This window comes from Cucumis sativus, chromosome 2, assembly GCF_000004075.3.
Source record: "Cucumis sativus cultivar 9930 chromosome 2, Cucumber_9930_V3, whole genome shotgun sequence".
Classification (NCBI taxonomy): domain Eukaryota; kingdom Viridiplantae; phylum Streptophyta; class Magnoliopsida; order Cucurbitales; family Cucurbitaceae; genus Cucumis; species Cucumis sativus.
Window position 1 is genome coordinate 16442530 of NC_026656.2, and position 13696 is coordinate 16456225.

A 13696-nucleotide genomic window follows, 5' to 3' on the forward strand; every position below is an offset into this window, starting at 1 on the left:
TGCTTTTTTCACACTATTGGAACTTTTTTCGTAGGTTATGAGTTACGAACCTACACGTAAGCTGTTTTAGGTCGTTTTGAAAGTTCAAGTGATACTTAGACACATTTTGTTCAAGTGATACTGTTTTAGGTCGTTTTCAAGTGAACTCTTTTCTTCTTGTATTGACTGTTTTACTATTTCTTCATGGTATTTATTTTCGTAATGAATCTTTCATGTTCTGGTAAACATTGCAGAAACACATAATTTCAGCATCAAAAAGTCGTTTTAGTGGTCCTTCTCGTCGATTAGGTTCACCAGCCACTCCTCGAAGTGTAATCATCCGCATTCGAACAATCCCTCCTGACTTATTATCATTAGAAATCACAGGAATTTGAGGTTTAAAAGAAGCAGAAACCTGGAATTTTTCATCCGTTGCACGTTTGAAACTTGATTCTCCCATTATCACTTCTCGGTTCTCAATCTTTTGGGCCAACTTCATCATTTGAACAAGCCCCATAGGTTCCCAACATTCCATGTCTGCCTTAATCCATGGTTTCAAACCATTCATAAATGTTTCTTCTAAGACAGCCTTTTGTAGAAAAGGCAATGGTGCTACTGATTTATCAAATAAATTCCAATATTCTTCCACTGTAATTTCTTGCTTGATCTTTAAACATCTTCCCAGAATTGATCCCTCACGACTCGATCGAAATCAAACAATAAGTCTCTTCTTTAAATCGTCCCAGTTAACAAACGGTTCACGATCTTCATGAGATCTATACCAATTCAAAGTTGCTCCTCATGCTTCTCCCTTGTGTTTGCATGCTTTAGAAGATTTACATCATATTTTCTTCTCCTGCCTACATGCAAAGAAGTGTTGGTTTTGGCTTACTTGGCTATCTTCATTTGAATTGGGTTTTCGACTATAGATTTAGGAGAACGCGGTCCAGCTTATTTCATGTCCCATTCTCAAGAAGAAACCAAGATTGATTTGGTTAAATGCAGTAAAGGCCATTTTACCAGAAATTTGCTTTGAACATAATCAACTAACAATTTAACTGATCTCAACTGCTCATGAAGAATGAAACCAGCCCATCCCTGGAAGTTAGAGTTGCTCACTGTTTCAACAATAATCTGATTAGAATCACTGGACACCAACCAGCTGTTACAAAACCGAAAAGGAGAGGGACCCCAAAGAAAAGAACCAGCCTCCAAGAATAAAGGAAAGTGATCCGAGAAGATGCGTGCTTTTCGAGAAACCCGAGAATTTTCAAAACAAACATCCCACATCTGATTTATGAAGAATCTGTCTAATAATGATCTTCAAGGAGAATTACCGTCTCTAGACCAAGTGAACCTTCCATTTTGCAATGGAATTTCCATGAGAGAAACCATTATCTGATCGTAATTCTAATTATTTACTTGGCCTTGTTTCTTTGTAGGCAGTGATAGAAAATACCAGAGCAAATGATATACACAAGCGAGTTCCCTTTTTAGTACCGTTTACTAGCAGGGTTAAGATTTTCACTGTAAGCAAGTTATTTTTTTGGTTTCCTTATCCACAATATTGAATTTCTTGGATGACTGTTAGTTATAGAAATATGTAAGATATTTTTTATTTATGGTTACTTTCTCTATAACTCATTTCACAGACACAACTAGCAGCAGCTAGGCAAAGGAATGGATCTCTTGCTGTTTTTGCCAGAAACCGGTTTAGAATTCGACGAAATCATATATTGGAAGATGCTTTCAGTCAGATGAGTGCATTGTCTGAAGTTGATCTTCGAGGATCGGTAATTTCAGACTTCCATGATTTATGAAAAATGAAATTGTTATCTTACTTTTTTCTATCTTTTTCTTTGCCCTCGTGAAAACGACCCCTTCCCTCTTCTGCATCCTATAGTTGCAGAGTTACTTGTAATTGTTTATTAGTTTTTTCTTGTTTGTGTTGGGTCAATTGCTTCACTTTTCTGCATGCAGATACGTGTGTCTTTTGTTAATGAATTTGGAGTTGAGGAGGCAGGAATTGATGGTGGTGGTATTTTTAAAGATGTCATGGAGAACATTACACGGGCAGCCTTTGACGTGCAGTATGGTTTATTTAAGGTTATCACGACATTCCTTATTATTAGCATGGCATGGCTTTGTTAATCCTGTAGTATTATTGGATAACATGAAGCGTGATGAGACAGCCATAGTTGTTTGAAATCGCTTTTCAAAATAAAAATAGTTGTGAGATCACATTTCAATATAAAAATTGGTTGCTTGAAATCTATTTCATAAAATTTCAGTAATATGTGGGTATGTATTGTTCATTTTTTCTAATATAAGTTATTTTCTGCTTGGTAATCCAGCAAATTGCTGACCATTTGCTCTACCCCAATCCTGGTTCGGGAATGATACATGAGCAACATCTCCAGTTTTTCCATTTCCTCGAAGTTCTTTTGGCAAAGGTATGGCCATAATTCCCAATCATACATGGAATTTACTTTGGTTGATTAGTTTTTTCTTTTTTTGGATAAGGATATCCTGGTCTTGGCCTTATCATGGAAGATTCTTATATATCTTTCACCCCATACTTTGGTTGAATTTTGGAACATCAATGAATCGCCTGACATTCATAAATACAATGTCATAATTTGAAATCTGCTGTCTTCCTACATTATGCATGTTTTTCTGTTATTGAAGTTGCTGCCCGGTTGTGCTAAAAGTTCTCAAGCAGTCATGCTAAAAGATCTCAATCACATTAAATGATTTTTGACAGGATGTTGTTGTTGTTTTACCCTTCTTCCTGTAGGTCATGTTTGAAGGAATTCTTGTTGATATACTTTTTGCAACATTCTTCTTGAGCAAGTTAAAACAGAAGTAAGGTTTTTAAAGATTTACTGTCTTACTGTTTTGTATTTTGTGCTGATCCACTAATCGTAGTATTGATGGTCATGACAATGACTAGTTGCAAGTTACTTGAATTTTTAGGGTTCTAAAAATCTTACATTTTATTATGGGTGCACTGCCTACTAATGAGATTGTCAATTGCTAACTTCCAAATGTTGAATTTGGGATTTCCATGCTACATTCACTTTCTTGATCTGCAATTACAGAGCTACTCTATACTGGAATAAAGTCTCATCTGAACTGTACATTGCTTTTGATGCTGTAATTGCAAAGCTAGGAAATCTTTATGTATAATGCCTTTTTTTTTATCATTTATTAATGAAAATGAGAAGCCTTTTTATAGGCTGGAGATTACAAGAGTTGTTAAACTAACTTGGGGTTGAGTTAGTTTACTTATAACTAACTCAAGATACAAAATTGTTAATTCAAATAACTAATCCTAAACTATAAAAATGGTAATTCAAACACCTCCTCTAGGATAAAACTCAAGAAACATAAAGAAGGGGATGTTCTACATTAGCTTTTGTCAAGGCTTTAGCCAAAATTTTATTTATCAACTGTGGGGGAGGATTTGAGAGCTCCCCAATCTCTACACACTTCTCTAATGAGAGTCTATACCAAAATCAAGATACCCATACCCTCCCACTCAAGAAACTTAAGTAATTGCTTAGAGAAATAACAAAATACTTGGCCCCACTCTAACAAACACATTCCTAAGGGCCCACACAAATAGAAAAATATCAACTAACTCTCAATCATTCTTTCTTCTTCCTATTCTTGTCTCTACGGGAATACACCTTTACTATGGGAGGTCTATCATTACCCGCCCCCCAAATAGCCACCTTGTCCTCAAGGTGGAATTCAGGAAACTGTTTCTTGAATAAGAGCAGCTTGTTCCCACGTTGCACTTTCAAGTGTCCCCTCACTCCAACGGATCAAAACTTCTAAGTTGTCCTCCTTTTCTATTGTTTTGCGAACTCCCAATACTTCTACCGGAGACACTTGCATAGACAAATCAGCAGCCAAATCTTTTGAAATTGGGAATAATGGCCTGTTTGAACCCACGACCTTGCGAAGAACAGAAACATGAAAGACCGGGTGTATAAGCGATTCCTTGGGAAGGGCCAAACGGTATGCAACGAAACGAATTCGTGCCACGATCATAAATGAACCAATGAATCTTGGGGCCAATTTGGAGTGCTTAAAATGGCTGAGAGAGGACTGTCGGTAAGGGCGTAACTTCACATGAACCTCAAACTGCACCTCCTGTCTTTTAGCATTAGCATATTTGACCATTCGCTGCTGTGATTTCAGTAAATTGGCCTTCAAAACGCCCAAAATTTCATCTCTTTCTTTCATCAAATGGTCTACTTCATCATTCACCCGGCTCGAGCCCTTCACATATGGTAATATAGAGGGGGTGGTCGCCCATAGAGGGCCTCGAAGGGGGTCATCAATGTGGCTGTACGGACTGTTGTATTATAGCTCAATTCAGCCCAAGCTAGCCATTTAACCCATTGTTTAGGTGTGTTCATAGAAAAATACCCTAGATACGTCTCCACCCCTCGATTGACAACTTCCGTTTGACCATCTGTTTGGGGGTGGTAAGTGGTGCTTCGTCTCAACTGAGTTTCCAACAACCTCCACAACTCTTCCCATAATAGACTTGTGAAAATACGATCACGATCCGACACTATACTTCAGGGGCATCCATGCAAACGAATAATCTCTCGCATAAAAACAGCAGCAACCACTTTTGCACCAAATGGATGTTTCAAGGGGATGAAATGTGCATACTTGGAAAGAAGATCCGCAACTACCAATATAACATCATAACCCTCGGATTTGGGGAGGCCCTCAATAAAATCCATACTAATATCTTCCCACACGGTCCGGAATGGGTAATGCTTGAAGGAAACCAGCCGGAGTTAAAGACAAGTATTTGGCTTGTTGACACACGGAACATTCAGCAACATAGGTGCGGATATGGGCTGTCATACCTCGCCAATATACCTCCCTTGCTAGCCTTTGATATGTTTTCAATGCACCATGATGTCCCCCTATCTGGCTGTTATGGAATTCAGCTAATAATAAAGTAATATCAGGTGAATCCTCCTCCTTGTAGCGAATATCCCTCTGGAGCTTGTTGTCCATTTATCAAGGATAGTCGAATATTGTTAAGAGATTCATTTCCAGCCACTTGATCGATGAAAACTGAAGGGTTTAGCCCGCCCACAATACTTACGAGGCCCAATTCAAATACCGGTGGTAATCTCTATAAGGCATCGGCCGCTTTGTTTTCCAATCCTTTCTTGTACTCAATCACAAAATCATACCCCAATAGTTTAGCGATCCATCTCTGATATTCTCCCCGATAGCCCGTTGTTCAAGAAGAAACTTCAAACTTTTCTGATCTGTACGCACCACAAAAGGCTTACCCAATAGATATGGTCGCCATTTTTGAACAGCCAGCACTATTGCCATAAGCTCCCGTTCATAAACAGCCTTAAACCTATGGGTAATAGGTAAAGCTTGACTGAAAAAGGCCACTGGTCGTTGATTTTGCATTAGGACAGCCCCAATACCCACACCCGAAGCATCAGTTTCCAGCACAAAACTTTGTGAAAAATCAGGAATACCTAGCATCGGGACAGACATCATTGCTGACTTTTAACTGCTGAAATGCGTTCTCGGTCGTTCATTCCACTTAAAGTTACCTTTTTTAACAGTTGTGTCAAGGGGGGCAGCACAATAGAACCGTAGTTTGCAACGAATTTCCGATAATACCCCGTTAGCCCCAAAAAACCCACCTAGCTCCTTCACGTTCTTGGGTGCTGGCCATTTAACCATCGCTTCTATTTTTTTGGATCCGCTGCCACCCCCTCTGAAGAAATAACATGGCCCAAGTATTCAATTTTGTCAACCGCAAATTGGCATTTTTTAAAGTTGGCTACCAGTTGATGAGCTACTAGAGTTTCCAAAACCATTGCCAATTGGTGCAAATGCTCGTCCAAGGACTTGCTGTAAATTAAGATGTCATCAAAGAAAACCAAAACAAACTTGCGTAAATATGGGCGAAGAACATCACTCATGATTGATTGGAATGTTGCCGGAGCGTTTCAACCCAAACAGCATCACAAGGAATTCATAGGGCCCCTCGTGGGTTCGAAACGCTGTTTTGTGAACATCGGCTGCCCGCACAAATAGAAAAATATCAGAATGCTTGTTTTTCTTTATTTATTTTGTAATGTCAATTAATTGGCTAATTATTTATCAGAATGCTTGTTGATATCGCTGCATGTTTTATTTTGTAATGTTTGTACTTTTTAGTTGTGATTTGTGAATATGCTAGGATTGATTTGATTTGCTCTTCTGACTGTTAAGATCGGAATGATGTTGCTCATCTGAAAGTAGGTAGCATCATGTGCTTGAAGACTTGTAGAGTATGGAGAGTGAATGGTCAAATTTGAGGAATCATATCTGCTGGCTTTGAGTCCAAACAGGTTGTCTGGCTAACTTTCTTTTTCTCTTTTCTTTCTTTTCATTTTTCAACCATTAGGATAGCCTGTCATGTTTTTTGAATTCCTTGCCATTCTTGAGTAGTAACTTCGCATTTATTTATTAAAAGGTTTTAATTTAAGATTGGTGTTCATAAACTGTAGTCACACTAAATAACTTAAAAGAGTTAGTTTGACAGTTGACAAACATGATAGTAATGTGATAGTGAGTGCAAGGGTAAAAAGAGTTGCTTCTGTTGGGTTAAAGTGATGTTTGTGTTTTTTAGTGTGATGTGTTTTGTTTTCAAGTTCGTTAGTAGACGTATTACTTAATTGAAAATTTTGATACCATAGCCAGTGTAGGGGAAGATGAATGGAGGGTGCTATTAGACTAGTTAAGACTTATATGTATCCTAATTTTAGTAATATATAAAATTGAGAGAATTTCCTTTGATTTTCAGGAACAAGGATGAATAATCAATGAAAAAGGAATGAAAAGGTTTATCCATGCAAGCTTCAAACAAAAGTCAAGGATGTCGATCCTTCCAGGGGAGTCCAAAGTTCCCCCCTTATTTTTCTCCATTTACTTTGATTTTCAAAAGCTTTTAGGACAGAAAAAGCAATTTTTTGAGTGGGTGTGGGTAATAGCTTGCTTAGCTTGCATGTTTAGTGTAAACTTGGGGGTTCAAATTTTGCCCAAATTTCAAAATTTTTCAGAATTCTTTCCATACAATAATGAGCATAGCTTAATTAGATCTTGCATAAAAAGCATGATTGGCAACCCTTGAGCACTGAGCTCGGGTTTATGATGTGAAATTCTGAATTTTGATGAGTATATGTGCTGAAATTTGAGCATAAGCTGCTGTCTTTTTTGTTTTAAGCTCCTTTTAGCTATTTCTTATTGAGATGTGAATGCATGATTGAGAAAATGGTATGTGTGTTGTGAATGCTTGATTGCATGTATAATAAATAAGTGCATGGATACTTTTCTAGCTTTGTCTTCCTTTGTTGCTTTGTCGTGACTTACCTATGATGCACTTAGTCCAAACCTAGCCTAGATAGAGTAAAAAAGGATAGGAGGCACTCTTTAGAAACTGGGATGGTTTTAACAAATTTGTCTTGTCAAACATGAGTTAGAAGCCTCTTGTCTAGCCACAATGAACTAAATCCCTTTAGAAAAGGGTCGACATTAACAAAACTTATTGTCACTTCGAAGGGAGCAATCAAACTTAATTAGTAACTAAATGTAGAACCATAGAAAGGTTAGCCCAGCGGTTGTAGCAAGGCCTAGTTACCACATTGCATACCAAAGAAAGAAAAGAGAGACTTGACAATGCAAAACATAAAACAGTAAGACAATCAAGAGCTATAAAAAAAATCAAACAACATATCCAATATACATTAGAAAAACACCATAAAAAATGGGGGAAAACTTCACTTTTGGCCTAACCAAAACCGACTACCTACTCTTAGCGTTCTAAACATAGCATCGAGTTTGGTGAGGGCTTTGAAAAGAGGAGGAATCCTCCCCGATCCACATTAGGGGGAAAACAAGCCTTGTTGTCACTCCGAAGGGAGCAGTCAAACTTAGCATTGAGTTTGACGAGGGCTTTGAAAAGAGGAGGAATCCTCCCCGTTCCATAGTAGGGGGAAAACGAGGCTTGTTATGAGGATTTTCCCTTGGGAAATTATTATAAAAGTGACAAATGAAAATATTGATTGGTTTCTGAACCACTGTGGTGCCCTTGTTTGTTATTTTCCCTTATGTTGCTTTATGCTTGGTTTTCTAATTGATAATATCATCTTAAAGTGTTCTAATTGATAGCACATATCTCTTAGTGTTAGTACTTTCTTACCTTTCTCTCTCTTACATATATAGGGGATATGTTGAGCATTTTCGCTAGCAAGGATTATGTACTTAACAAGGCCTTAGTGGATTAGAGAGTTAAGAAATTTGCATATGCTTGCATCCAGACTGTACACCATAATAGGTAATTAGTTTTTTCCATTTCAACATTCCTTATTAAAAACTTATCCTTTTTAACGTTTTGACTGGAAGAACAGATGTTTGATCTATCATTGTTGATTTTGTTGGCTTTCTATGCTGTGATCCTTTAATTGTATATGATATATTTCTTTTGTTGAAAAGTGATATATTTCTTAGATTTTGTTCAGATATATATAACTGACATAAAGGTTTTTTTACCTTCAGCTAACGAATTCAGATTAATCTTATTTATATATATGATAAGTTGTCTTTATTTTTCCTCTGAATTATTCTTACTTGATGTTGTTCTTGATAGAAACCAATTGAGGAATCAACTTTTGGCTGCACCTGTGAACTCTAACACACCTGCAACTCTATTGTTAGACACAATTATTTTCTTATTACAACCTGAACTCCCATGGGTTTGTAAAATTGTTGGTTACTTCCTGGAAAGAAATGCATATGCGTTGATTAGGGATATCACTTTGACAGGGAAGGTATAAATGTACTTCCTTTTTCTTCTACTTGCAAGTGGTTTTTTTTATAGATATTCTGTTTTGCCATGGATTATCCTCTGCAGGTGTTTTCAGAGAACTAATTCACACTCAAAGTATTACAGGAAAGTGCAGATTCACATTCCAAGAGTTCATTGGCTTCTCTAGAACATCTGCTGTCTCTTTTGAGTTCTCATGTTGGTAAGAAGCCATGTTGTTGCCCACGTGTTGATCCCAATTGGAGTTTCTCCTCTCAAATTCTTACTCTTCCTTTACTGTGGCGGACATTCACATTTCACACCTCTCTACCCAATGGACAAAGTTGCATGTGTCATCCTCTACTAGGTTTGTGTACCTTGCTGTTTGGATATAATGGCGTTAGTAATGGTTTAAAGGTCGTCATGTTTTCTCAATAACGAGAAACATAACATGCATGTACTTCATTTAAAAAAGAAAAAAAAACTCTATAGATTTTTTTTGAAAAGATCTTTTTAAGTACAACTTGGTGTGGACATAAAAAATTATGACTATTCTAGCATACAGAATGGAGTTAGTTCCAGTACTCTGGAGTTTTATTAAAAAGTGCCACGAGAATAAAAAATGGTCATCCTTTTCAGAGAAATTGGCATATTTATCAGGAGATGCACCTGGTTGGCTATTACCTTTGGCTGTTTTTTGTCCTGTGTACAAGTAAGATTATCTTCTTTATTCCTGTTCCTCTACTTTTGAATTTCGCTTTAATTCTCATCTGATGTTATATAATTATATGGTATGTTATAAGATTCGGCATGTCCTGATCACTTCTTTCCTTATCAATCAGGCACATGCTCATAATAATTGACAAAGAGGAGTTTTATGAGCAGGAGAAGCCACTATCGTTAAAGGACATCAGATGCCTGATCGTTATTTTAAGACAGGTGAGCTCTTTAATTCCATCATATGTCCAAAAAGATACCCATACCCTCCCACGCAAGACACTTAAGTAATTGCTCAGAGAAATAATAAAATACTTGGCCCCACTCTAACAAACACATTCCTAAGGGCCCACACAAATGGAAAAATACCAACTAACTCTCAATCATTCTTTCTTCTTCCTATTCTTGTCCCTACGGGAATACACCTTTACTATGGGAGGTCTATCAGCTTTCTATATAATTTATGAGAGTTTAATATTGCATGGTTGCATGGTATAAAGATGGAATAATATTTAACCCAACATTGAATATTTCCAATGTTTATCATCACAACATGTATAACTATCTAAATGACTTGCCATCCTTGGATCCTGAATTGTATCGCCACCTTATTTTCTTAAAGGTGTGTATTCCCTGGTATCACTTTTAGCTGATACCACACTTAGCCTGTTGATCAATGATCTAGATCAATCTAGTATCCTGGTAGAATCTTTTTCTCACTTCTTATCTTAAATTATGAAGGTGACATTCCTGAACTAGAGCTATATTTTGTTATTATAAACAATGAATATGGAAAGCAAATTGAAGAAGAGCTACTTCCTGGAGGAAAAAACCGTCGTGTCACCTGTGAAAATGTCATCACATTCATTCATCTTGTTGCCAATCATCGTTTGAACTTTCAGCATAGTTTGTCCCTTGTTTATCCAATGTGTCTCCCTACTCCAATGTTGATTGAAAACATGTCCTCCTTAGATACGACAGCAAAGTTCTCATTTTTTGAGAGGGATTCAGCAGCTTATACAGAAAGAATGGATCAACATGTTCAATGAGCATGAATTCCAGGTATCACTATACTTTGAAGAAATTCTACCAGAGTAAATAGCGATCAAATCGGTTACGGTATTCTTCTACATTCGTTTTCTGTTTGATTGAGAAAAATCTTCCAACCAAAGTTCCTTCTCGAATTGATCAAAACTGTACAAGCATTCGTTCTTTCAGGGCAGCCCAATTCTTAAAAACTTCCAACTCTTCTTGTGCTTGGTACCAATCCAATGCCAGATCATCAAAACTAATAACGCCTGTGGTTAATTTCTTCTGAATCGGTAAGATCATGTATCTTAAAGAAGCGATAGGCTCTAAATGTGAGACTCATTTCTAATTTGAGTAATGAAGTAAAATTTGGCTAGGTATTAAGAATTTGGCATTTGAATAAATCCATGAAAAGGATTAAGTGATAAAAATTTTTATGGTTAAGTATACGTTATTGCGATTCAGTGGGTAGTTCACGAAGGAAGTTGTGTGACTCATTTCTAATTCGAGTAAGGAAGTAAAATTCGGCTAAGAATTAAGAAGTTGGTGTTCGAATAAATCCATGGAAAGATTAAGTGATATGATCTTTTTTGCGATAAGTGGGTAGTTCGCGAAAGAAGTTGTGCGATAAGAAGCGAAAAAGTCTTTGCGTAAGTTAAGAAATGAAAGTTTTGAGTGTTAGACTAGGAGTTTTGGGTGGTCTTCGTGAGAAGAACCAAGTGTTTCGTGGAGAAGAAGTCTACGAGGAAGCCTTGGAGTTTAACTTCACGATAAGAGTTCTATGCGAGTAAAAGTTGGTTAGTTCACGTGGAACGTTTCTTATAATATGTTCAGAAGTGAGTAGATAGTTGAGGAATCCTATGTTCAAAAGTGAGTAGTTTAGGAGGTCCTATGTTCAAAAGTTTGCTGGTGTGTATCTTTGTTGGCTCAACATGTTTTGAATACGTTTTAGGTTAGATTGAGTTTGTTGCACTTGGTTGTCATTTTTGGTCTTGAAATGCTTTTTTGAACCTTTTGGTAGATTATGAGTTACGAACCTACATTTAGGATTTGCTAGGTCGTTTTGAAAACTCAAGTAATACCTAGACACGTTTTGAGCACGTTTTAGGTTGGTTTGAACTAAGTTTGTTACACTTACACCTTGGTAGCCATTCTGGGTCTTGTAGTGCTTTTTTCACACTATTGGAACTTTTTTCGTAGGTTATGAGTTACGAACCTACACGTAAGCTGTTTTAGGTCGTTTTGAAAGTTCAAGTGATACTTAGACACATTTTGTTCAAGTGATACTGTTTTAGGTCGTTTTCAAGTGAACTTTTTTCTTCTTGTATTGAGTCTTTTACTATTTCTTCATGGTTTGTATTCATGGTATTTATTTTCGTAATGAATCTTTCATATTCTGGTAAACATTGCAGAAACACATAATTTCAGCAATCTGTCAAAGAGTTGAAGGAGAAAACAGAAGTACTTAAAGGTCACATGAAGACCTAAAAGTTAGGTAATTTTTGAAAACTTTTTTCTTTCTTGCTTAGTTTTAGTGGTATTTGTTAACAGGCTGAGACATACTCTTGTATGCCAAGGCTGGGTGGCCAATTCAATGGATGGCCTGAGACGGTGAAATGACGAGTGTAGAACAAAGTAGACGAGCAGATTTACAAGTAGGAGGATGGTGTTTGGTCTTACTCTAAAGCTACTGCTAGAAAGGTGATTCTCCCTTTATTTACACATGTATCTATATTTAATTACTGTTTTTATGTGATGGTGAATAAATATTTAAGTCGTTTCAAGTTTTTACATCATGCTTGAGTTAATACATTTCCCAACTCGCACTAATTTTAAAGTTGAGACTAAGTTTGTTGCACTTACACACCTGGTTGCCATTTTGGATTTTGGAGTGCTTTTTCTACATTTTTTGAACTTTTTGGTAGGTTATGAGTTATGAAGTAACACTAAAGCATTATTAGGTCGTTTTTAAAGTTCGAGTGATACTAACATTTTTTGAACACCCTTTAGGTTGCTACAAACTAAGTTAGTTTTACATACAGCCATGGTTGCCATTTTGAGTCTTGAAAGATTTTTTTTCACACTTTTTGAAATTTTTGGTAAGTTATGAGTTATAAACTTACACTTAAGCGGTGTTAGGGTGTTTGAAAACTTATACGTGTTTTCAATACTTGTTAGGTTTGTATAGAACTAAGTTCGTTGCACTTACACACTTGACATTTTGGGTTTTGGAGTGTCCTTTTCAAAAAATTTGAACTTTTTGCTAGGTTATGACTTATGAACTTGTATTGAATATTTGTTAGGTCGTTTTGAAAGTTCAAGTGAAACTTAGACACGTTTTGAGCTCGTTTTAGGTTGGTTTGAAACTAAGTTTTACACACATTTGATTGACATGTTGGGTCTTGAAGTACTTTTTTCATACTTTTTGAAATTTTGGTAGGTTGTGAGTTACAAACTTACACTTAAGCATTGCTTGGTCGTTTTGAAAATTCAAGTGATACTTACACACGTTTTGAATTCATTTTAGGTTAGATTGAGTTTGTTGCACTTACACACATGGTTGTCATTTTTGGTCTTGAAATGCTTTTTTCAACCTTTTTGGTAGATTATGAGTTACGAACTTACACTTAGGATTTGCTAGGTCGTTTTGAAAACTCAAGTAATACCTAGACACGTTTTAGCATGTTTTAGGTTGGTTTGAATTAAGTTTGTTGCACTTACACACTTGGTTGCCATTTTGGGTCTTGTAGTGCTTTTTTCACAATGTTTGAACTTTTTTCGTAGGTTATGAGTTACGAACCTACACGTAAGCTGTTTTAGGTCGTTTTAAAGTTCAAGTGAAACTTAGACACGTTTTGAGCATGTTTTAGGTCGTTTTGAGTAAATGGTATGTATGTTGTGATTGTTTGATTGCATGTATGATACCTTATTGAGATGTGAATGCTTGATTGAGAAGCTGATAGAACACCAAGTAATGGTTCTTATTTGTTCATTAAGCAACCAAACTATTACAGAATACAATACTCAAAGCAGTCTTGAAAACACAGAATAAATAAGTACTATTACAGACAATAACCAAGTACAAAATAAAACATTCAAACATCAAAAGTAGTTTACGAT

At 36.5% G+C, this 13696-nt stretch overlaps 1 protein-coding gene across 3 annotated transcripts; it reads left to right on the forward strand.

The window, feature by feature from the left end:
• Window positions 1-1392: 1392 nt before the first annotated feature.
• LOC116402114 (E3 ubiquitin-protein ligase UPL6-like) lies at window positions 1393-12013 on the forward strand. Of its 3 annotated transcripts, none has more exons than XM_031881118.1 (6): window positions 1393-1508; window positions 1632-1772; window positions 1960-2085; window positions 2334-2432; window positions 2777-2844; window positions 11989-12013. In XM_031881118.1, exons 2-6 carry the CDS (start codon window positions 1737-1739, stop codon window positions 11996-11998), a joined length of 339 nt encoding a protein of 112 aa, XP_031736978.1. In that variant the 5' UTR covers window positions 1393-1508; window positions 1632-1736; the 3' UTR covers window positions 11999-12013. The 3 variants fall into 3 exon arrangements, with proteins under 3 accessions (XP_031736978.1, XP_031736977.1, XP_031736979.1); XM_031881117.1 differs by lacking the exon at window positions 11989-12013 and adding an exon at window positions 10520-10562; XM_031881119.1 differs by lacking the exon at window positions 11989-12013 and adding an exon at window positions 6259-6283.
• Window positions 12014-13696: the final 1683 nt, after the last annotated feature.